The sequence below is a fragment of the Chionomys nivalis genome, chromosome 2, assembly GCF_950005125.1.
Source record: "Chionomys nivalis chromosome 2, mChiNiv1.1, whole genome shotgun sequence".
In the NCBI taxonomy this organism is placed as follows: domain Eukaryota; kingdom Metazoa; phylum Chordata; class Mammalia; order Rodentia; family Cricetidae; genus Chionomys; species Chionomys nivalis.
The window spans coordinates 133921125-133947669 of NC_080087.1; the positions used below are offsets into that span (position 1 = coordinate 133921125).

The window sequence follows — 26545 nt, forward strand, 5'->3', positions numbered from 1 at the left end:
CCCTCTTTGTCATGTGCTCCTGATTGTAGACTAGCAAGACTGGACTCTACCACTCAGATAACAACCCCAACCTCTGTGAACTGTATCTCATTTTCAGGGGTGTCTCGTTACAGCATATGAGGATCAAGTTAGGTCAGCTTGGCCAAGCAAACTTTTCCCACGAAGTTCTTTCTGTTTCCCTACTTATCTGGGCCTCTTAGCAATATTCGCTCACTGCCTGGAGGACAAGTCAGTTTCTAAAACACCTTCCAGGCGCACGTTTCTTTCCTGCTTTTTAACACCTACCTGAAGCTCCAAGGTTAAGACCCGCCTGCCCTTTCTCTCAGGAATCTTCTAGGACACAGGATTTACCATTTTATTGTCTCTAAGCTTGGTGCAGGATGTTCAATACCATTTTTATAGCAATGGCTTAGGGTTTCCATTCAGTATCCAATATTCTCCCTGACATGTTCAATTGCAGTGATATACTATTTTCTCCCCTTAAAAAAGAACCCCCAAGTGTTCCAATTATTAGCACAGTTGTGACGATGGCAACAGGGCCGCAGCAGACGGCAGTAAGGCAAAACTCTAACATATTCCCCATCTCAAAGCCAGATTTCTAGTTCACACAGACATCTCTAAAGACTTCATTTGCAGATGAGCTGGGGATGGGAGACCCCTCTCCACCCTACCTGGGTAAGGATGCATACTGCCTCTCCATCCCTTCAAAGCGGAGGTTGTGTGTGTTTCCATCTGGACCCTTTCCAGGCACCTGTGGAGAGAGGAGTAATTAGAGCTGAGGATCCATTATACACCCTGGTTACTGACAATGCATCTCAAAATTATAATCAGTGCAAATGCTGCTGCAGCCTGCCAAAACTCCAACCTGGGGAAAGCGAGCAAGCACTCGGCATTGCTACGGGCAGCAGTGACCAAGCTTCAGGCGTTGTGCTTGACAACAGTCACTTCTTCCTAAAAGGCCACTGCCAAGTCGACTCCTTCCCACTTCCATGGCCAGGAATAGTCTATAGGTGTTTTCTCTTCTTCGCCAAACTGACGTTACTTTTTAGGAGAGATTTAGAATTATAAAGAAACGGAACCCATGGCATAGTGAGTTGGCTACCCTGTGCTAAGTTGCTCTTATTTTAGGAAGGGACATTTCTTACGAATAATGAATCAGTATTGGTATGTCACTGCTAACTAAAGTTCACAGGTTATTTATATTTTGATTTAATGTTCTTTCTGGTCCCAGGATCGCATCTCAGGTGTCATACCATGTTTAATCACTGTATTGTCAGAGACTCCCTCCTCTTGGTTCTGTTTAAACTTTAGAAACACAAAACAATTATCCTGTGTGCATGTGTTTGTGTGTGTCTGCATGTGTCCTGCTGCATGCAGAAAGGTCAGGGACAAATTGTAGGAGTTCATGTTCTCCTTCTGCCCCTGGATTCTGGGGAATGAACTCAGGTTATAAGGCTTGGTGTCAAGAGCCTTTTCTTATGTGTCATCTTGATGCCCCCTTGGCTGTGAGTTTTAAAAGCAATGGGAGCCTTTCTTCACTAACAGGGATTAATGTTAACTGAATGTTTGCTGCACAGTGCCTATAAAGCCTTCCCTGAACCCTGACCTTCATTTCGTTCTGTCGCTCATGAACAACCGCTTGGAAACTATGAATTGTTTTCCCATAACACTGGTCCTGCTGATTTGCCCCTTCTTGTGTTTCCCTCGGCCTTTGAGGTCCTGACATGACTAGATCCAGTAGGTTCTGAGAGTGTATTGGATTGCGGAAAACAAAGACCTTCTACCTCATCCTTCTGTGTCCATCATACCCGTCAGTGGATGGACAGACACAGGCATAGGAAAAACACTCGCCTGGTGGCTGGTGGCTTACCCATATGAGCACACACACACACACACACACACACACACACACACACACACACACACACAGGATTTGCTGTACTCTTTGAGGTAGGGTCTCACTATGCAGCCCAGGATGTCTTTGAACTCACAAACCTTCTGAGTGCTTGGATTATAGGTCTACACTACCACCCAGAACCGGCATGTTTAGATTTTAGGTTTTCTTAGGAAGAATTCATGTTAACATAGTATTGATGAATATTAATGGTGGATGTTGGGAAAACACCATGCTTATGAATCCTCACATGGCTCAAGACATTCACAAACAAAGCTACAATTTGCAGTTGGCACAATCATCCAGAGTTGGGCTGGCCTCATGAGGGTAGCAGTCCATACTGTGGTGACTTGGGGTGCTACCCCTTGCCTGTTGTTGTTCTGGGGAGCTATCTCACAAGTATTCTAGACTCCAGAAGATGTAGCACAGCCCTTATCCTCAAGGAGCTTTCCGTCTCATTGGGATGCAGTGAAAATGTGCGATGGAGAATCGTACATCCCGTCCAGGATGCTACCATTTGGAGCCCAGATGGACACTGAAGGTATTAGGAAAAGCCTCATGAAAGAGGCAGACCTTGGGCCTGATTTCAAAAGACAGGCAGGACGTTTGCACATCAAAGGTTGTTCTTTCTGTTGCTCACCGATTGGGTATCTCTCTGAGCGCCTCTGTACTAACACTGCAGCACCATGCAGAAACAGTCACGCAGTAAGCAATCACCCAGCACCTCTGTATCCTAATGTACAGGAGGCCATGTGTTCCAAGCCCTGAAGAAACGCAGCCCTTGTTCTCGAGGAGGCAGGACCTGCAAACAATTATGCCTTGATGACATCATGCTGGAGTGGAAGTCTGGGGAGGGAGGCAGCACCTGGGAGAACTGAAGACAGCCTGGGATGAGTGGTGATGCCTCCTCCACCGCTGAATATGAATGAGGAGCTTTTCTGGGGGAGAAGAATGAACAAGAACAACAGGAGGCACCCTAAATAGAGAGAATAGGCATGCAGCAGCACTAGTTTTAGGGTTGGCAAGATTTGGGTAGGGCAGAAACAGAGAGCATTAGAAGTAAAAGTGTGCTTCTTGCCACCAACAGAACTGGGTCTGCTCTCCCTGCTGCTGGTGCTGCACTGCAGGGGTTTGTGCTGTGTGCGTGACACCCCGCCCCTCCCCCCCTTAAAAATGGGGTCTCTTAAAGGTCTGGATCTTGCCAAGTAAACTCCAGGCTAGCTGGCAAGTGATCATCAGAGCTTCCTCCACCTCTACCTCATTGTTTCCGGGGGAGTGTGTGCCATACCTGGCTTCTTACAAGGGTTCTGGGAGTTAATTTGAACTCTCTTGCAAGTACTTTGCTTACTGAGTCACCTCCCTGGCTTCTGCGATGCTGTGTGTGTGTGTGTGTGTGTGGTGTGTGTGTGTGGTGTATGCATATGCAGGTGGGTGCACATGTGTGTACATATGAGTACAGGTACTTGTGGATATGCATGTGGGTGCACATGTGTGTACACGTGAGTACATGTGTATGTGCATATGCATTGGGTGCACATGTGTGTACACGTGAGTATATGTGTATGTGCATATGCACGTGGGTGCACATGTGTGCACATATGAGTCCAGGTACTTGTGCATATGCAGGTGGATGCACATGCGTGTACAGATGCATGTGTAGATGTATGCATTGGCAACAGAGGTTGACAGTGGGTGTCTTCCTTGACTGTTCTCCACCTTATAATTGGCACAGGTCTCTCGCCTGATCACAGAGCGAACCAATTCAGTTAGTCTAGCTAGGCAGCTTGCTTTGGGAATCCCCGTGTCCGCCTACAGGGTGCTGAGGTTAGGTGTGGGCTGCTCTCCCTGCTTGACATGTTCCTAGAGGCTGAGGATCCAAACTCCAGTCTTCCCATCTGGGTAGCAGCTACCTGCTGAGCTACCTTCCCAGCCCCTCTCCCCAGCAAGGCTTTGGGTTTATATCAAATAGGATGGTTCGATGATTTTCCCTAAACTTCTGCTTATACACATGATTAACTTCTCCCATTATCGGCACCCCCATCCACAGCGGGGACTATTATGGCCACCCTAACTGCATGGTTTATGTTAGGGTTCTCTGTGTACACAGTGTGGGTTTGGATAGCCAAATGACATGTATCTGCAATCACAGTCACACAGAATAGTTTCAGTGGCCCTAGATCCTCTGTGCTCTCTGCCTGTTCATCTATCTCTCCTGACAACAAGTATGTGACATCATATGTCATTGGGAATATGTAAATTGAAATCATATGTCATTGGGAATATGTAAATTGAAATCATATGTCATTGGGAATATGTAAATTTTTGCCTTCATGGTTTTAACTTGCAGAACGTCAAAAGTTGGAATCATACACAGTGTGGCCTTTTCAGATTGATTTATTTTACTTGGTAATCTGCATTTTAAGTTTTTTTCCAAATCCCCCCCAACTCCCCTTGTTGTTGTTGTGACTTGATAACACATTTGTTTTTTTGTTTTTAGCACTGAATAATCTCCTTCTTTCTGGGTGTACCACTGTTTATCCCTTCATCTATAGAAAGGCTTCTTGGTTGCTTCCAAGTTTTGCCAATTGCAAACAAAGCTTCTGTAAATATTTGTGTGCGGGTTTTTGTATGGACGTAGTTTTCAACACCTTTCAGTAAATACTGAGGAGGGCAATTGCTGGATCATATGGTTAAGACTATGTTTAGTTTTGCAAGAAAGTTCCAAACTGCCTTCTGACATGGCTGTGCTATCACGGTCTCCCTTCAGCTCCCCAAAGCAGAGCTCCTGTCCCGTACTTCTGCTGTAGCGTACGGTGGTGCTGTGTTCCAGGCTTTGGCCATTCTAACAGCTATGCCTGGTATCTCATTTTAACTTGCACATTTCCGATGACTTATGATGTTACATACTCGGACGCCACTTGTGTATTTTTTGGGTGATGTCAGTTAACATCTTCGGGTCATTTTAAGTTGTTCATTCTGTATTGCTAGTTTTGGTCATTTGCTTGCAGATCTTGGATGGCAGTCATTTATCAGATGTGTCTCTGGCAAGCATCCTCCACTGTCAGTGGCTTGTCTCTTTATGGCCTCACTAGTGTCTTTGCCGGATCAGAGATGTTTAATTTTAACAGAGTTCAGCTTACTGATTACACCCTTCACTGGGCTGTGCTTCTGGTGTTATTTCTAAGATGTGACCACTTAGGTCACCATGATATTCTCCTGTGTTATCCCCAGGGAACTCTACGGTTGCCATGACCCCTCATATTATAGTGAGGAGGTTCCCAGTGGCCATCTGCACCACAAGTGAGAAGGGTCTAAAGTAGGGGATTTTCCAAAAGATTCAGTAAGGGACATAAGGATGTTAAGAAGGTGGATAGATCAAAGGGAAGGATCTGTCCAGAATAATGCCCAAGTCTTTAGCTTTAGCATATGATGGTTTGGGAACTTTCATTTAATATGATAAAAGAATAACAGGGAAGTTCTAGGGAGAAGGTAACCGAGACATTTGAGACATTTAAGGGAAAGGCCTAATTGACAGTTGCGACTTAGAAGAGATGCCTGAACGAAAGATGTAGAAATGAGAAATATCTAGTATCTCAGGTTTGACGTCTTAGGAAAAAATACCCATGCCACAGAACAAGTGCATAAGAAAAGACTGTCAATAACATTCTTGGAAATGTTCATTAGGAGGCAAGCAAATGAAGCTGAACCAGAAGGATCTAAGAAGTAGCTGTTCTGGAAGGGCATCAGTAGAGAGTGATATTATAGAACCAAAAGATAAAGGGGGGAGGGTAGACAACTCAATTGGAAAAATACTTGCATTGCAACTACGAGAACTGGAATCATTTATATAAATAACCCAGCAAGCAGTGTGTGCCTATAATTCAGGCACAAAGGAAAGAGAAACAGGAGGATTCCTGGATCTTTTTAGACAGCCAGTCTAGTCCATTGCTGAGCACCAGGTTCAATAAGAGACTCTGTCTTAAAAATAGAATGGAGAGCTATTGAGGAAGACACCTAATTGCTGGTCTTTGGCCTCTGCACACAGAGAGACAACTGCACGTGAACACACACACATGCACACATACACCAGTCCAAATCCACCCACCAACTTCCCTGACACCAATCAAGAGATAAGAATTATATGAAGAAGGGCGAAGCCGGCGGTGTCAAGAGTAGTCAGAAAACACACTGGAGGCAGAGGCAGAAGGATTGCCCCGAATTTGAGGCCAACCTGGACTATATAATGAATGTCACATTAATTTGGGCTACAGTATGAGACTGTCTCAAACCAAATCAAACTCCAAAATGATGCCAAGGACCAACGCTGTTAGCCGCTTCAGTGAGACGGGGAATGGTCTATACATGGTCTGGGGTGATCAATCCTCCTTTCTCATGGAGTGCTACCGTTAACGAAGAGCTCAGAAAGATAAAAAAAAAGCAAAAAAATAACACCACACACACACACACACACACACACACAAAACCTTTCTTAGAATTTCCTTGCAGTCAAGGATTTAACTTAGGGCATAGCATCTGAAGAATGAAATAAAAACAGTGGTTGTCCCTCGCTGCGTATTCTGGCAAGAACGCCTGAAGGTATGCTTGATTTTCCTCAGGCTCTTTCAGCAGACACAGCTCGTTTCTGAAGAGGCTGTACTTTTTAATATCTGGCTTTGGAGTTGGCAAAAACAGAAGTGGGCCTGGTGGGAGCAGATTCCTAATCATGGTGGCTCCAGACACAGGTGACTCTCTAGAACCTAAAGGTTCTCATGGAAGCAGCAGCTCTCTCTGGGTGCTCTGCACTGGTTTGGGGCTTAGGAAGTCACCCCTGAAAGTACACACAGGAGGGACTTGTTCTTTAATCTTCCGTATGGTGCTTGTAAGATTGTTACTATGATGCACAATTTATTCCTGCTTAACTAGAGTGGAATTGTTCTTGCACTTAGACGGTGACCAGTAGAGTATCTAAGAAGATCCATGTTGGCCTTGGCAATGAGATGGTCACAGGCTCTGTTGAGAGCGGTGGGTGGGTTTACAGGGGATAGAATCCAGACTTGATAATTCCTGGAGTTTCCCAACAAACCACCAACTTCTGGTTGTGCTGTCTTATCCTGTCACCCCCACAAAATAGGATTAATACTCTCAAGTACAAATGCATTTATTACTATTTCTCAGGCAGAGTAACACCCTGAATACTGAGAAGTCCACTCTAAGATGTGGTTGGTTAATGGAAATGATGAGAATAAATTTGTATTTCATTATTTAAAAAAATAGATTTAACTTTTTTTCTCCCTAATTTATTATTACAGGAAAATCACCAAAAGATGACCTCTGTTAGTGTTTCTAAATACATACATAAACTTATTGCTATGTAGAATTTTTTCCTGTCTTTATTATTGACCTTTTTATGTGCTATTGAATATATCTCAGAAATCTGAATTTTAATGGCTATATAATATTGCATTATATAGATAAATCATAACTTGTCTAATCTACTGTAATTTGATCAGTTTTTAATATCATGCTTAGAAATGGTAGTGACATAGATTCGTGTGCTGGGCACAAATATTCTTGGAAATAGCTGTGAGTGGGGAGTAGGAAATGACAGCGAGAGGATTGCCAAAGAGACGCCAAGTTAAGACATTCCTAAATCCTCAGGAAGTGAGGCCACTTGAAGAAGGAGTGAGGGGACAGAAAGCAGGCACGGGCATTTATAAACTCATTTCTCGGTTTGCTCTTTGCTTACAGAAACTCAGAAGTATTCCTGCTTGAAGAACTCCTTATAAGGTAACTTCCCTCATCACACACACACAAAAAGCAGGTCAGTGGCTTTGATCCAATTAATTTTTTAAGCACTTTATCTTACTTGAGATCATGTAGTGGTGTTTTGTTTTTAATATAATGAGCTAAATATAAACCTGATAAAAACAATCCTGATTTAAGCCATAACAGAAACTCAAACACAACAGTGCAATGTTAGAGCTCACGCCTGGATGCTGGCGAATGTATCTTTGGCGAATGTATCTTTCTTTGACTGACCCTGCCCAGGAAGTGAGGCTTCTGACAGCTTTCTCAAAACATGGAGAGCCACGTGTGGTAGCTCCCTAGCGGGATTAGCAGTGCCTAGGACAAGCCCAAGACAGGGCTTGGGAGGAAGACAGAATCAGGAGGCTTTTAGTCTGCTGGAGTTCGCCCAGTTTCATGCACTCAATGTCTGCTGCTGGCTGAAGCATTAAGAGCCTTGTTTAAAAAAGCTATTAGTCTCTGCTCTGCAATGTGAGGCACTTGCTGCTTACATTCTGCCCGGTTCCTCCAGTTCATATGTATTTCTGGCTCAGCATTACCAGAATCAGCAATTTCATGAAGCAATATCCTAAAGAGGCCATTGGATCTTCCCGTCTCCCCATTTGCAGATTAGTGTAAGAGGAAATAGAACCCCCCCCCACTAACATTTTAAGTAATTTATTAAAAACAAAGGAATAACCACATAGGATTTTCTGCAAATGTCTGATGATGAGAAGTGGAAATTATTTGAAGATTAAAATGCATCCCAGCCTTTGTAGGTTAGGACACATTTTTGTCAGCATTGTAATTGATGTCTCATAAGCCAATTTTCTCAAAAGAATTTAAAAGCCGCGGTGATGGAAAGGCCAAGTAAAGTTGTAATGTAGCTTAGTCACCTATCTATAACATCCTCATTTACAAAGATGTCTTACTTAGATCCATTACAAAAAACGCGTTTCCCACTGCCAGACACATCCTACGATGAAGACGTGAACTTCGGAAATTCCGTTGTTATTTAAGGGAGCAAGCCATTCGAGCTGCTGCCATGGCGAACAGCGAGCCGTGCTGCACACTTCTTTCAATCCGATGACTCTGGCATAGCTACGGTTAGTTGTAAGGTGTTTACAGGAATCGTCATGTGAAAACTTGGGAAAAGTTACAAACTTGGCTTTGAACACCTTCTAGCTTAATGCCACTTTGCTAAAATGTAACACATTCCGAGGAGACCTGAAGTGCAACACCCAGAACAAAATCAAGTAACCAAAATAGGTTGTTTAGTAGTTTCTCCTTGGCAATGGGAAGTGTATTATGCCTAGGCTACACACTCCAGAGAGGAACACACACTCGTTCAAACCATTATTTCTGAAGTGTTTGTTTTCTCCAATTTGATTTCAGTAATTTTGTCAAATAACCGGGTACTCAGCTTATAGACTAGCACAGAACATCTGCTAGTTAGAAAATACAGCAAATAATCTATTTTAAAAATAACGCTAGAGTAAGCCTTTTAACCATTCCATGCACACATTTTCTTTCCTTGCAACCATCACAAGTTAAAACAGAAATTCTTGAAGCCTCTTCTAGCTTGTATAAATTAGTAAAAGTTCTGTTGCATGCAGTTTCCACATATACCTTGCCCATGCACACCTCATTAACACAGTAATTTTATATAGGTAATTATGATTTTATAGCTGAGTGACAAGATAGCCACATAAGCTGGAATCTGTTCTGTATTAGGAAGCCATGAACTATTCATTCAGATTTAAGCGTGAAACCTTACACTAGCACTAACCACATACTAGCTGTATGTTCCTTGGGTCATGGTACCTTAATAACCTGAACTATCTCTGTTAGGATTGTCTTTGCAGAAAATAAAACCAGACATCTCCTGCCAGCTCTGTTTGTGTCTGGGCATAAGATACAGTTACCATAGAAACAATGATTGTGGATACAATTTTACAAATTTGACTTCATCTCTCTGATGCATGTGGGCATGCCTGTGTATGTGTGAGTGTATGTGTGTGCGTGTGTCTGTATGCGCGTGTGCACCCATATACGTACCTTGACAAAAGCTTTAAGAGCCAATTCTGGCTCTGTGTCTTTTATTAAAGAGTCATACATTATTTCTCATTTCCTTTCCCCCATCTGTCTGCTTACAAATAGAGATATTGAAACACTTGGCTGAGATATCAAGTCATACTAGAAAAGACAAACGTCTGATGAGAAGATGGGGGGGAGGGGAAGGTACGAAGAAAAGCATTTCCAAAGAAACCTGGTATCCACCTGTACTGTATCCTCCAGGGGCACAGTAGGGGTTTGTGGAGTTGGATCAGCCTGGGTACATACTACTGTGCAGCATGTATTTCCTAACTTTGTTTCTAATTGTGTCCTGGTTCTCACTGCTTCCTTTTCCAGCATTCTGTGATGGGCCTCTCACTCATCCAAAAAGAAGTGAAGTTGACCCTCGAAATATATCCAAATATTAAGTGACATCAGTCATTCCCATTTATCCTGAGTCTCCACTACTCCCTTCAGTGGATGAAGCGTGTCATTCGTCAAACCTTCTGGCATAGCTCATATGTGTTTTGTTGGTGAAGACAAAGCACGTAAGCGTGAAAATTTCAGCTCCTTCTTAATGTCGATGTTTTCTGTTTTCCGGGGACAAGATCTAGTCACTTCCCCCTTCAGGAAGGGCCTTTGGGACATCTACAGTCTATGCGGTGAGTTACAGTGTTAGCATTTCCACCTCTGCCTTTTCGTACATGAAGAGCTGAGCGTGAAGACTCACTTACTTACCTCGGCTCAGACAGTGGCAGAGCCAGGCTTTGAACTGACGTGTGTCTGCTTCCAAAGCCAGCATTTCCCCACTGTCTCATATTTTACGCAGGGAGTAACATACTTAAAAAAAATTTCCTTTTCCCAAATAAAGGACTAAGAGCAGAGACTTGATCCTTCTTGGTGATCCTTTGCAGGCAGCAATGGGAAGGAGCTGTGAGTTGTGGCTTTCTACAGGCACCTGATTTATCACGATCTTCAAAGCCACAGCCGCAAACAGTGGCCTAGTCATACTCCTTTTACATAGCTGCAAGGTTTTTTGTTTAATACAGCAATTTCTAATAAGATGCTATGTTTTATAAAATAGCCTACATTTTAGAGAAATCTTTAGATTATTATAGGTGATTATTGGTCTATTAATTCAAAGCCTCATACTGGAAGCTTCACATACGCGGGGAGGGAGCCTCATTTTTGTGCCATTGCATTTTCGGGGCCCACAATACCACTTTTTAAAGAGCTGTTACTTACTGAGTTAATAAAAGAGAAATGCCAAGCATGACCTCAGAGGAAGTTAACAGAGTGGATTAATAGATTCTTTAACAACTAGTTAGGTTTTTGAACCAAACCTGTTAAGTAGTAGAAAAGATATTAACAATGTTTTTCTTTTATCATTGGATGTGATGTGCACATGATGTATGTGGTTTTGTGTATGCACATACGAATGTGTGTGTGTCTGTCATGGTATACGTGTGAAGATCAGAGGACAACCTGATTTCAGTTCTTGCCCCCCAGCTTGTTTTGAGACAGTGCCTTTCTGTTCTTCTTTGTTGGCATATACCATGCTAGCTGCCCTGCAAGCTTGCACGAATCCTACTTCTGCCTCTCACACTCCCATTGGAGTGCTACCAGCAGGACAGACATGGCTACTGCACCGGCTTCCATTGTGTTCTGGGGATTTGAATTCAGGTCCTTCGCTTGTGTGGAGAGCTCCTTCCCCACTGAGCCTCCCCTCCAGTTATAACAGCATGTTTTGAAGAGAGCTTTACTGTCGTGAGCCCTGTTCCATGTCATGTTTTCTTTACACAGTCTCATTTTTTAATATCCATTCAAAAGTAACCAGCAACAAACTGCAAATATTCTTACCCAGAAATCAACTTGGCTCTGGAGGACTAATTAAAACTACCAGGAACCTTAATTATGTAATTGATATAAGTGACAAAGATTCCTATAAGATCCAAATAATTTATACCGTAGGGTAGGTTTTTCCAATGGATGAATTCCCTAATACACTGGGCATGGTACCATGGCTCCGAGTGGCTGCCTCAGAAAGAATCTATCTAATCACTAAAGTCGGATCCATCTGACCTCTAATGCTGGACTCTGACAGGCATTTTCCACTAAATTTATAGTAATCAAGTTATTTTGTGATTGACCTCTATCCAATGAGTTCAAGCACTAGAAAATGAATGAAGATAGGCTGAAGTGGAAGGAAGAATTAGCCAGAAGGCATTCAGAAAATAGATGTTCTTATGTTAAAATCTACCTAGAAAAACAAACTAAACTAAACAAAGCAAAACACAAACATACACACACACATCAACTCTATTGTTAAAAAAATATTAACCAGTACATAACATTTTCATCCTCTTTGCAACTCCATCTTGCATGCTCAATAATTTGACCCCATCACATTTCCTGCATGCTGGGCATGTACTTTCTGCCATTTCTTTAGTGTCGGTAGCTTTTCCCCAGATCAGTTTCATGCCATAAACATTTAGAGGCTAAGAGCTGGATGGCTGAATGAACAGAGAAACAGAAGTGGTCACTGTTGGCCATACATATATGAAGGCACAAAAACCAACGGAACATTAGTGGCTAAAGAAAACAGAATCCATAGGAGCTGGTTGTTAGATCATTAAACACTGATACACAGAGAAGAAAGCTCAGAGAGAGAGGTGGAGACCAGGAAAGGAAAATCAAAAACCTGCTGAGAAAAAGGCAGAAGTTGCAGAAGAGAATTGGAATTGTGGGCCCCGCTACAGCAGTCTAACCCAGCTCTGAGTGCACAGGTAATTATGGCCCTAAATTTCTCTCCCTTAATCAAATTCTTCAGTCCATCAGAAAACCATTCTTGTACCAGGCTAGGATATATAGACTTTGTTCTTCTGACTGGTTGCAGACATCATCTCGGTTTCAAAGTCTTTAAAATGTGATTATTTTAAGTCAACATTTAAAGTTAGATTTGATATAATCATTTAATTGGGCATCGATTCATCTACACAGAACTCATTACTGAATTCTTCAATTTCACCAACATAATTTCCTTCCAAATTATCTTTTATCTAGATGCTGGAAGTCCAAGTGCTATGAAAACTTTGCCAAAATAAAAAGCTTTTAGATTGCTGATGCTGGCTACACAGAGACCCATGGAAGATCGTTGAAGAGTAGTGCATGCTTGCCAACTGCCAGACACGACTGCTTTCCGCATAATTAATGCCATTCTTGCTGCTCAAGCACCATTTCCATCCTCTAATAATTTCCATTAATAGAGGAAGTTTCTGCAATAATTTTTGCATCTTGCAAAACCACAGTGGCTTCTAGACACCTTTTAATCAAAATAATGACAGTGGGTGAAGGGAGGACGGTTGGAGATATCACTGCAGTCCCAGCTTGCATTGCTTTGTCACTGTTTGCGGTCCCTCAGACTGTCCTGAAGGCTCATTGTGTTGGCTGTGATTGTGACAATCAAACCTCCGTGCTCTGATCTGATTAGCATGAACCCCAATGAGTTTATTCCAAAAGGATATATATATATATATATATATATATATATATATACACACACACACTCATATATATATATATATATATATATATATATATATGAGTATGTTTAGAAAATTTAGCTACAAAAAATGGTAAAACAAAATACTCTTTAACGTGGCAAACAAAGGATGAGCAGGTGCAGACAGAAGCTCCATCCTGTGAAACATGCTCATCTCACAACATTTGAAGCTTTCCGCAAGAGGAAGTGAGGGGCCAGCTGCAAATCGGAACCTCAGACGCAAGAGGAAGTGAGGGGCCAGCTGCAAATCGGAACCTCAGACCTGAGAACTCACAGTATTTTTAAAATTCCGCTGTTACAAAAATCAAGGAATTGGCTCAGCGTAAGCAATTATGCAAACAGATAAGAACAATAACCACTAATGTCAGTTCAGGTTTCTCCCGTGTGCCGAGAGATTTATACTGAACCCTAGTGGGCAGCCCCGCAAGGGTGGGTGGGGTATTGTGGAGCATAGGGTGTGGTGGTAGGTGGAACAGGCGTGGAGACGGCAGCTGTAACACAGAGGTCACCGTTAGGGAAATCTCCAGGAAACCCAGGACTTTCCTCCACCTGAACACAGAGACCGTAACGAAGGAGCTAGAAGCAAGGGGACACTGCTGCATGTCATTCTCTGCTCTCTTCCGGAGTCACCTTGGTGCAGTTGAAAGAAAACATCAAAGCCTCATTCTTCTTTGCTTAAGATGGCTTTGAAGAACTTCACCTGCGTCAAATTCACTCGTACTTGACAGCTTTGTGTGGTCTACCTGGCGGAGGGTGACGGTGTCACTTGGCAGGAAGCTCTTGCACTGTACAGTAGCCTGGGGAGTGGGAAATGCTTTGGATGGGGGAACTCTGTTAGTGATCTTAGTAAAGTTTGAGGACCAGCTCCTTAAAATGTGTAGAAATGATATAAAAATGGTGTTTGTGTGTCTTAACAGCTCTTGATAAATAGATAAGATAGATCATGTGTGGTGTAAGCTGCCACTTTCTGAGGAGTCTGGCAGGCACTGAGGAGAAGCCATAGCTCAGGACTGTCTTTTGAGTGTTGATACTCATGGCGTCTGACCATAGGTTTGACAGGGTTGTTCACACAACTACTTTCTCTGTGGGATCAATACTGATTTTCAAAGTATCTGTCCTGTTTTAAAAAGACCACAGTCTCTTAGTCTCTTTGCTATGCAAATAGAGAACGAGTAATATCTAATCTGATACCTCAATTACCAACAATTTTGCAGTAATAAAAGAATATTCTCTGTATCATCAGACTTGATGGGTATATTTACCTCTATCAAGAGAGAGGTAGGCATTCAGAGTTCAACATAAGAGTAGCTTGTTCTTAGAAGAGAGGGGGGCTTACCAGGGCAGGTCAGGAAGAGAGTGCTGTACAGTACCCCCATTCTTAAGGTGTGCCCCAACCCAATTAATTCTAACTGAGAAATGCATGAAAGTATCTCACGGAACTGTGTGTGGGAGGATGATCTTGGCCTGAGTGGATGGTGGTTAGGAGTGTAGGCATGAACCTGCCTCAACCACTTACCGCCCATGTGATTAAGACTCATGTTAACTTTAAAACTTCATTTTTCTCATTTGCAAAGTGATTAATTATAGGACCTATTCAGATGGCTGTCGTGGGTTTTAACTGTATGATGCATGTAGACCACACAGTACATATCATGCATAGTCTACTCATGTGTTCATGTAGACCACACGGTACATATCATGCATAGTCTACTTGTGTGTTCATGTAGACCACACAGTACATATCATGCATAGTCTACTCATGTGTTCATGTAGACCACACAGTACATATTATGCATAGTCTACTCATGTGTTCATGTAGACCACACGGTACATATCATGCATAGTCTACTCGTGTGTTCATGTAGACCACACGGTACATATCATGCATAGTCTACTTGTGTGTTCATGTAGACCACACGGTACATATCATGCATAGTCTACTCGTGTGTTCATGTAGACCACACGGTACATATCATGCATAGTCTACTCGTGTGTTCATGTAGACCACACGGTACATATCATGCATAGTCTACTCGTGTGTTCATGTAGACCACACGGTACATATCATGCATAGTCTACTTGTGTGTTCAGTGCAACTCTTCTGTTGCTACAGTGTCATTCAACAGTGTCAGGTTGAATGACTTTCCCCTGGCAAGAAAAATACTCAAGACAATTTCTTCCCTGCCCCTTAGATTTATTTCCATAAACCTTGGATGAGCTCCAGCCAAGACACAGATCTACTAGAAGATTCTTCAGTGTTGTGTAACAGTATCCTGGAAGGGTAAAACATTCCACCCTGTGGGAAGCTCCTTAAGCAGGAAGGCAAACATATCAAATTAGATTCAGTTAGTCCCTGAAACTGACCAGATTCACTAGGCCCCTCCCTGCCAGAGGAAACTAAAAGCTCAAAGTTCTTCTCAGGCAGAAGGAAGCTGAGCTGCAAAGTAGACTCTGAGAGCAGACCTGCTGCCTGGAAGAGGTTTAGACCAGAGTCACCTGGGAAGAACACTCTCCAACATGCTGAGCTTCCTGCATGCTGTGTAGTGTGCTTACAGCTAGCCCAAGCCCCAGCCTTCAGGCCCAGCCCCAGCTCCAGCTCCAGACATAACCCATCCCTCAGTCCCAGCTCCAGTCCCTAGCCCTAACCCTAGCTCCAGCCCCAACCCCAGCTCCTGCCCCAGCTCCAGCCTCCAGATACTAGCCCCAGCCCCTAGCCCCCAGCCCCAGCTCCTACTCCAGCTCCTAGTCCCCAGACCCAGCTCCTATCCCCCAGCCCATGGTGGGGTGGACCTTGGTGCTGATGCTGTCTTTGAGTCATTTCTGCTCCTGCCGGTAGTCCCTCACCCATGTTCCTGCATATAAAATTTACTGGTTCTCCCAGTTGGACTTTATAGGTATCTGCACTTTGGTCTGTTGTTTGCTTCCTATCTGGGGTGAGTAGATGTGTGTGCTGTATCACAACATTCAGTGATACTGTCCCCAGGCTGGCATGTGAGGCAGAGAGAAAGAAGAGGTAGGATTGCTAGTTTAGTAGGAACTACTCACGGGTCTAGTAACCTTTTCTTCTTCGCCATGCTTCTTTACTGGATCACAAGTACTTTTTAGAATGAACAATCCTATCTTATTTACATTGTAGGGCTTCTTTTGGAGGGGGAGGTTTGAGACAGCATCTCCCTCTGTCGCTTTGGCTGGCCTGGAACTCACTGTGTAGACTACACTCGTTTCATATGTGTGGCGGCCCTGCGTCTCCTTTCCAAGTGAGGGGATTACACGTCTGTGCCACTGCTCCCAGGCTTCTATGTCTGGCCATCTACTTGTAATGCTTCTTTTCTGGCACACGTTACATGCTCAACGTAACATGCTCAAATAAAGACTAAAGTGGAGACTGAAAAGAGTAATCTTAAAGATAGGATGCGACTTAGGCAAGCAGAGAAACACATGATGCTCAGCCGCCCTCAGAAAACAGGCTTGAATTAATTTAGTTAATCTACCTTGAGAGGTTGATGGCATCTGGGCACAATGCTCCAACTCAGGTGGGAATATTCGCTCCACAGATGAAGTCAGGAGACCATGCTTAATATGATTTATGCATTTAAGAGAATTAATGCAAAGTAGGCACTGCATGACAGCATTATGGAACTCTTTAGGTTTCCAGGTAAATACAGTAAGTGTGTGTACGGTCCTCATGCTCAGGGGAGAGGATGACAGCAGGCAGTTCTGAACCCATGGGAATGCGTCCACCTCCACCCACAGACATCAGCGGCATGTCCTATATTCCTGCACCCGAATAGCAATCGAATCGCGTATCGAATGTGAAAAACTCACCAGTGGGTTTTTGACATAGGGTAAATTCCAGATTTAGCCATGCAGAGGGGTAGACAGCCTGCCATTGTGTTTCCGAGTCAGAAAGTGTCTTAGCATCTGTGTTCAAGGACATGCCTGTTCAGATGTATTCTTCTAGAGAAATGAGGATACAGACTCCAAAGGGGAGGAAGCATCATGGAGCAAACATCAGGCAGACAAGGCAGAGAAAGAAGGGAAAGAATCCAACACTTGAAACTGTTACCTGTAAGCAAAGAAGTGAGACTCCAGCTTGGCAGTAAACAACTGACGTGCCCCTGTGCCATTTAGATCATCTCACACATCTGGAGAAGGCTTTCCATCTACCTACTTGAAGGTCTATTCCTTGTGCACCAGAATAGCGTGGATATTGAGTAGCAAGTTGTCTCTATGAACTATCTAGCACCACTTTGCTCTGGTTTAGTGGGCTCAATTGGAGAATTTTGAAGCAATTTACAATTATCAGCCTAGTGTCACTAACACCTTCAGATGCTGGCCAAAGAACATGCAGGGATCTCTACTCAGCAATATAATGAAATTAAGAAAAGCAAAAATTTAGGATGGATATTGCAAAGAACTTTTTATGGCGTGATCCATTAGGATGAGGGATAATTTCCCAGGGGGAGTTGATTTATATGTTAGAAAATGTATCATGCTCATTCATAACGTATTTGTGACAGATGCAATGCCATGTCCACCTATAAATCAGATTTACTTCTGCTTGACGCCCCGGCGTCCATCTTACTGAAGACTTTGCTTATGGACAGTGACCTGAGAGAAATTAAAATCCAAAGGGCCCAATTACTAAAAATCTTCAATCATTGTAATTGGACTTCAGTATGGAAAATGTCACCATTTTAATCCAAGTTACTTGGAAGGAAATAGAGTAAGTTACATCACCTGACTATCAATTGGCTCAATATAGACCAAAGATGCATCTCTCAGAGCATCTTCCCCGGGGACCATGGGAAGCTTATTCTAACTTTGCAGGCAGCAAAACTGCATAAATTGTACCAGCAGCCCACAAGTGAATTACTGGCCAGATGAAGACCAATGACTTAAACTTAAAATGTTCATAGGGGAAACATCATTCTCAATTTGAGAGCCTTCCACTGGGAGCAACCCATCCAAACAAAGAGTGAGTTGAGTCATCTTTCCTTGGGAACAGGGATGAAACACACCATAACTCAGAGGGCACTGAAACTCCAGTGAGGAGGAGCAAGAGAAGGCAGTGATGGAAAGAACGTAAGCTCCCTCACTCCATTCTTGGGAACAGACGGGCACGTCCTTCGAAAGGCGAAGAAATCAGTTTTGAGAAACTCAACATTCCAGTTAGCATGCCATGCTTTCACTGGTACACAGTTCAACTAATGAATGGTAACCCATCACCTACCCTTCACATTCCTACTTGGAAAGAGTTCAAATACCTGTCCAGTCTACATCTTAAAGAACTCGTTGACCAGGTAATTTATGGAAATCAAACTGAGAAAAATCCACACAAAGAGCGTGAGCTACCGAAGGGCTTGATACCCATTCCTGGGTTTATTCGACTTGTTGCTATGTCTGTATTGGACTCTTGCTAACTGTCTCTCCATCTCAGTCTATGGGTGATACAATACAGCACTGGTGTATAACCAGAAAGGACAAAGCACCAGGAGACGTGCTTTCGTGAAGACCCCACTCATACCCCAACATGACCCAACACTTGCAAGTACTTCTAAATATTTCTAGGAGTCATTGAAACCAGACACTATTAAAAATAGGAGAGTTTGGGTACTGCCTAAAGATTCACATCAGAATAGCAAGGACTTTAGAGCCATAAAGGAAATGGCCAAGGCCCTGAAAAAAAAACTTCTTCCTTGATGCTGTCCTCAATTACCCAGTTCCACTTAACCCATGTTATTTAAAGAGACTCATTGTGATAGGAACCCTCCGTTAGCTAATGGCCTTTGAGAGGCTGGACCAGGTTGGGCATTGCCTTGGGTACCAAAAAAATGCAGGTCCACATGTATGGGCTCTCTCATGCTCCCCACTCTCACACCTGGATGCTGGATTCTGTTCCTGTTCCCCGTTATGATCTTTGAGTCCCCCATAAATAAATAAATAAATAAATAAATAAATAAATAAAACCCTTATTGTACCCTATTCGGAGCTAGTGTGGGATTACTTCATCTTGCACGTTCCCCATCATTTGGTGCGTTCCCCTTCATCATTGCATTAATAGTCTGAGATTTTAGAGGCAAACATCTCGTTATGCTACACATAAATATCCCAATAATGGTTCTATCCCTATGTGTAGTTTGACCAGAATAACCCATATTTCACAATAAGCAATACTAGTCACACAGCTTTGTGTATCCAAGAACAAGCTTAGAAACATCTAACATAGTTCTGAAATACGCCAAGACATCTTTGGGCCACTATAGGATACCCAGATATGGAGTTGAGGACTGACTTTGATCTACTTTGCTTCCTGCTAGCTGGAGCCAACTTTGAGGACAGTTATATAAGGATGGAATATGCTGTAAAGTAAAAGATGACTTATTTATTTATAGGTGGATAGTACATTGTGTTGCCATGGTAACATCAGAAGGGAGAGGAGCATATTTAATTATGGGACAATGCATCTATATGGTAGACATGGAGCCAAAAGCTATGCATGGAGGTATTCTTCACTACCTGGGTATGCTAGCTGTAGACTGGGGAGCTCATGAGTCACAACTGTAAGCCCTGAAAAACATTGTATATCCAATGTATGACCTTAGACAGAATAGGGCTATAAATAGTGTCAACTGGGTTTGAGGTTATTTTTCAGAGCTTAACTAGCCCATACTGTAAATGCAACTTAGAAAAGCAGAGGTAAGGGCTGGAGAGATGGCTCAGAGGTTAAGAACACTGGCTGTTCTTCCAGAGGTCCTGAGTTCAATTCCCAGCAACCACATGTTGGCTCATAACCATCTGTGATGAGGTCTGGTGCCCTCTTCTGGCATAGAGGTATACATGCAGGAGGAACATTGTATACATAATAAATAAATCTTTAAAAAAAAAGAAAAAAAAAGAAAAGCAGAGGTAAGAACTGTGGGTGGGAATGCTCAGGCTGCCTCTTCTTGTTCCATTCCTTGTTTCTCCCTTTCTTTTTACCCTGAGTGCTCCACACAGCTTCCACTCAGTTCTGCCTCTGGTGTTCCTCTGAGTGGTCCCCCAGCTTGCCAAGCATTTCTCTCTTGCTTCTTCCATACGGGGGATCTACTTTCTCCAGGGATGTTTTGCTCATGTCATTTGCTTCCCTGACCAAAGCAGTGCTCCTTGCCTAGTATTGTGTGCTAGCCTCAAAACTAGCTTAGTCTAGCTTCAGGTTTCTTCATGGCCCAGTATTTCCTCTGGAGTTGCTTACTGTCTTCCTCTGCTCGCAGAGACGAACTCTACAGGGTTGGGGCTTTGTTTGCTCTCCCCCTCATTCCAGATGACGCCAGAAGACACGCAAGGAGCTAACTTTTAAGTAAACAGTCCCATATCGCTCTTCTAAGCATGGTGGCTCCGCGTACTCCGCTTCTCTGTTCTTTTGCCATCCCATTTTTCTTTCTTTTCCTTCCAGAGAAAGACAATAAATACAGTGATCCAATATAAGCCTTCATAGACTTCACCAGGTGAGGCTGGCTCTTTCATTTCTCATCTCTTAGAGTATTCTACACTGAAATCCTTATCTTTGCTCTCAGTTTAGCATTTATTTCTGTATATTTGAGAATAATTCTGGTCACAAAAGGCAAATTAAACCTTACATTTTCTGTTTGAGTTTTGAACTGATCAAAGAAATAATTTTCTTTTTTATTTTGTTTTCCAATTAGCCTGGGAAAAAAGGTATCATTTTTAAAAACATGATTAATTCTCATTTATGACAGGAAGTGACTAGGTGAGCCAGAGTTATGGCATATACCTGTAATCATAACACTTGAGAGGTAGAGACAAGAGGATCATGAGATCAAGATCAACTTTAGCTACATTGTGAGACCAAGGCCAGCTAGGCTACATAAGAGGTTCAGAGAAGTGGGAAATAGCGAGAACAAACTAACTTCTATTTTTATATTTATTTTTTGAATTAATTCATAAAATTATTCATCTACCAAAAATATTGGGTAGTTCAAAGAGTTAAACAGCCCATTTCAAGCTTCTGTTTTGAATCTGTCTTCTGGCTCTGAAGGAACAGGGAGTCTAGCAGGACTGGGGCGTCCCGCACACCAGGCCTAGAGTTGACTTGTTTTATTTATGAACATTATTTCCCCTCTACTTTCCTTTGGGAGAAGAAAATGCAAAAATTAAAATTTATAAATTCAAAACATCCACATCTTAAAGAGAATGTGTCTAATATTTTCCTTGAATGAAAAAAGTGGGCTGGACTTATTTTCCTTCCTTTTCTTAGAAATGGAAGTTGAAACAGTGATTTTCTGTTATTAGAACACTCATCATTTCTCTCTCTAATTTGGATGGTTTTTAATAAAGCTCCATTGATTCTGCTGAAAGGAATCCCTCCTGGCAGAAGCAGAACACACACACTGATTGCTAAATACGCAGCAATTATCATATTCAGCAGCACACTTTAATATCTTATTTATAGATGTATCTATGTATAATTTGCTTTAATTAAGTTGCATTGATTTTAATGACAGGAGTGATCCTGGGAGAAGGGGGCTGGTGTCGCGGCTCCTGGCCTGCCATCCTTTAAGATTTGGTCTAACACCTTAGTGGCGTTCTGCAGGCACCAGCAGATCCATTCCCAGCCACAAAGTGTCGGTGAGATTTTAAGTGTCAACACTTGGGATCACAGGGTGGTGGGAGCTAGTGTGGAGCTTTGTGCAGTGAACGGCCAGCTTCAACTTCAAATAGTGTTGCTTCTATATAACTTCATCACGATCACAGCATTATCTGTTATACGTAGACTATCATTCTCTGTGTGTAGCCAGCAATAGCATTTTGGCACTGCAACGACTTGTAGCCACATTTCTCCCTGTATTGGCAACAGCATCGGGTGCCTTTCAAGGGTCCTGGGAATGACGTGGTTTCGAATTCTTGATTACGTTTCATACTCCCTCCAGGTGAATGTTCTGGGGAAAACGAGAACCAGGGACTCATATCGTTTGCCCTTTACGATGCCCAAGTTTAAATGTGTGTATGTGTGGGCGGAGCATCCCACAGCCTGGGGGACATAACACAGAGAAACACGAAGATGGCAAGTGTATTTTTAAAGGCTCTGACGTATTACTCATCATGACCAGAGACAATTTTTCTTTCTTACTGGATGAAGATATAAACGCTGCCTTTATAAATCTTCGCCAGCATTCATTTTGTAGAAATTATCTGTGTTCCAATGCCAAGGCATGATCACAAAGGAAAGCTGGGGACATAGCTCCGCCGTGCATTCGCAGATGCTGGCCACCATTTTTCACTCTCTGATTATTGCTACAAGTGTTGATTAATAGCGGTGCTCACGCTGCTCGAATGCATTTCCCTGGAGGTGAGGAAAACATTCAACGGGGGGAAAAAACCCAGAAAGAAGGAAAGATAATCATCAGCCCACTGCTTCCGCTTCTCTGTAATAACCCTGCAGAGGGTGTGCAAATCATGCTCCTGATGAACTGGTTAGCGGCGTCGGAGACATTTCACTCAGAGCGTCATCCATATGCATCAGAGCACCGATTTGTCAATCAGTTTATAAGGCAATTAAACGTTCCCTAATCCCCCCCCCCTCCGCTTCCCTTTGGGAAAGGATAAAATGATGGAAGCAGCAGGGCTCCAGGAGGAGCGCTAGGACATTTCATCCCCAGTGTCTCTCCTGGGTCTCACTGCCCTGTCTGAACGCAGTACAGCAGCCTCCGTGACAACGAGCGAGACCGGAATTTACCAAGCCTGATTGCCTTAGCATTTATTTTACTCTCATCAGTAATGCTCTTGCTTTTATCCATGGAGGGAAACTAATGAATTAAATTTAGAGAGCAGAAATATTTCTTAATAAATGCAATGCCATAGGCAACATATAAAGATGCCGATGAAGATACATCAGGCGACGGCTTGGTGACAAGGTGCTTCAAGCTGCTCAGGCTTCAGCTGGATCTAAGGTCTGCTTAGAGTTGTTTAGACCTTCGGGCCTTTGAGCTTAAAGGCTATCAATTTCCTTTGTCCAGCTCGGTGAGATGTTTTCTGGCTTCCTGTTTCTCTCCCTGGGTGGCTTGGCTTATCTTTAATCCCATGGTGTGTTTTTGTTCTCCTAACTCTTAATCGGCTCTAATGAGGAGCAGACCAGAATGTCCACCTTTTCAGTTTCCCTCTTAATTTAAGTGGAAAGACTAATTAGTATAAATTATTGTCAAAGATCTTGAGTATCTCCTATGAGTTGGAAGGAGGCAAGAGAGTGAGTTTCCAGCATCAGATCTTCCAGCAGAGTGGACACGCTTAGCTCCTCCAGGAGCAGACAGATCTTCCACACATTTTCAAAGGCCATAGTCTGCATGCAGTTATTGCACTCTTATGTCTCAAGTCACAACCATGTTCTTTAGCATCCTGTGATCCAGCACGACTTAACTCCTTGACAGCAATGATGATCCAGGTGATGTGTCTCTCTGGATTCAGCTTTTTCCTTTTTCGGTTCATCTTGAATTATTCTTGCTAGCATTGTCTCTATACGGCCAATCCAGAAAGAAGTTTTTGTTTTGTTTGTTTTAATCACGTGGTAGGTGATTATGAAAGGAAGGGATCCAGCTTGACTCTTATCCTACTCATTACCCACAGGCTGGAGATGTATTGCCCCCACTCTGAAGAGTCTCTGTCAAGTGCCCTGAAGAAGGCGAATCTCTGGTTGTTAGAGTAATGGATTCTGAACTCAGCCACTGCACGAACCAGAGCACACTGCACCCGGGAAGGAAGCAGGCAGAACGGGGAAGGGGGAATCCAATCAGAAAATAAGTAGTCAATAAGTCCCTAAATCATTTTACAGCCTCTCAAAGTCCTTATTATTACTACAAGTGACGAGGTCCCTAGAAGGTGGCATTACACCAGAATTAAATTGCTGTTCTCATGACGCTGGCCTTCTCTTTGAGAGTCCTTCTGGTAGCAAAGGCCAAGTCTCTTGCAGGTGAAGATAAGCCACTTCTCCAGACTCTATCAGCGGCTTCAGTGTGAGTCTGTAGTGAGCTGCAGCTGTAGGGTTGGATGTACAGTGTTTCCTGCCCATACGCTCCTGTGTGACTTTCTCCTACATCTCATGGTGGCAGAAATATGCCTGCCCCACGGACAACATTTTTACTCTTCTCAGCGCTGGTGGGTTAAACCTTTCTTTGCTTGCCTATACCAAGTTGGCAGTTGGTAGAGTTTCTCTGTGATCTGGTGTTATCTTTCATGTGTGCTACCAGACAGGTGCCAGATGGGTAATTGTAGCCAGAGCTTCTGCTCTAAGTCCACCCCAGAGCCCGTGGGCAAGGGCCTGCCAGTTAGCTGACTTGAAAATGGTGCTTCAAAGAAATACTCCTCAAAACTGTATGCATCTGTTCCCTGCTCTAATGAACGAGAGAGAGAGAGAGAGAGAGAGAGAGAGAGAGAGAGAGAGAGAGAGAGAGAGAAAGAGAGAGAGAGAGAGAAAACCTGTGTAGACAGCTTTTATTTAACTAGATGTTACATTTGTAAGAAAGAGGGAAATGACCGTACAGTGGTTTGTGGATGTCAAACTCATTTCCAGCTAATGGCACATCCAAAAGCCACCAACTCAAACAGCCATGTCAGTAGAGAGTGAAGTATAATCAATATGTTCCTTTTCCTGTGACAGAGTCCTACTTCCTGAAGGTCAGTTTTCACAAAATGTTTTCTGAGATTAGAAAAAAAAAGTGGCGGAAAAAAGGAAATGTAGGCGTGATGGAAGGCCTAGAGATTCTTGGAGAACCCAGACCATGGTAAAATGAAGCCAAGAAGAAGGTGGGAAGACCTGGTATTAGAATTCGTCCTCAGTCTGATGCCTCTATTGTCACACCAGACAAGTACATTAAAAAAATACCCTGACACATTATCTGGTTGTTTCAAGTGTGTACTTTAGCAGTTCATTACGAAAGTTTATTTTCTAAATTAACTACAAATAAAGTAGATTTTTCCTATCCATTTGCTCACACAATGCTGTCAGCTATCTTTCTGCCCCTAGCAGACATCAAAGCAGATCCCTAGTCTGTGCCTGGCTCTCTTGCAGCAGAAGTTATGATAAGTAGTTATGTGTTTCCTGGGGTTACTATGGAAACACTTTCTTTTCAGGTCATCCACTTACAGAGATAACATTTGCATTCAAATATGTTGGAAGTTAAATTTTTTTAACTGTCAAGAGAGGTCATGCCATCATACACAAGTCTATTATTTCAAACTCCACGAACACCAATTGACTTATTCTAGAAAAATACCCTAAAGAGGTGATCACCCAATAGGTGTAATTGCTGGCAAGTCAGGTAGTGGCTTGGACTGCTGTCAAGGATTGCAGCCAAATTAGCACGGAGACATTAGCACTGATGTAGCAGATGCTTTTCTCCGTTTGCTAATTTGTGGGTTTGAGTTTGTATCTTTTCTGACATAGAGGAAATTGGAGGTGAACACAGAACTACAGTAGGTATATACCTTCCCTTGGGCGAAAGTCAGAAGAGCATGCCTCAGTTTATCCATTTGGGCCATCAAGAATCGACTTTGTGAACAGTAGCAAAACACTCAGCACGTGGCTAGGTAAAGCAGAGGGTTCAAATGTGCACAAACTCTTGAGTTAGTTGTGACCTGGTGGTGGGTCGGACTGATATGGGTTTTACTTCCTAGTACATACAGGAAGTTGTGGAGAAGTACTGACAGGGAGGGGGTGATGGGTGCGGAGCAGCTGAAGGAGGCTTTGTGGAGGGGCGACATGCACAGCTGTTTGCGGGTGACTCTGGAGAAACAAAAGCTTGTCTGTCCGCACACAACAAGGGCCACCAGCCCCGAGAGCTAACAAGCGGAGAGTAAGAAGAAATCTGGCTGCATCTGGGGAAACTTCCGTGAGCAGGAAGGATCGCAACTTTCCTCTTCCGGCGAGAGAGGTGACGGCGATGTTCACCATTCCAAGGGCGTTTGCTTAGAATGTGATCTCTATGAGAATGGTTTCATGTGAGGAGTGGAAGGAAGGTGATTGAGGAAGAGATTGCAACACCACAATGAAGATGATGTCTTTTGCCTGCCCTTTTACATGAAGCAAAAGTAACTGGGTCTAATGACTGACCTGGTCACAATGAAGGGACCTGGTGACAATGTCTTTACTGTCTTGGTATGTTATCACCGCAGAGAAGACCATTAGACAATGCCATGGTCTACTGGAATAGAAATATTAATGACTCATTTTATCAGCCCTCGAGCATCATCCACCTATA

The 26545-nt window shown here is 43.1% G+C and overlaps 1 protein-coding gene across 1 annotated transcript in view; it reads right to left on the bottom strand.

Moving 5' to 3' along the window:
* Pard3b (par-3 family cell polarity regulator beta) overlaps positions 1–26545 on the bottom strand; it is a 1010698-nt gene that overhangs the window by 58249 nt on the left and 925904 nt on the right. Inside the window, exon 22 of the mRNA XM_057761958.1 lies at positions 672–751. Coding sequence (XP_057617941.1) covers positions 672–751 — 80 coding nt within the window. The remainder of the gene's footprint in view (positions 1–671; positions 752–26545) is intronic.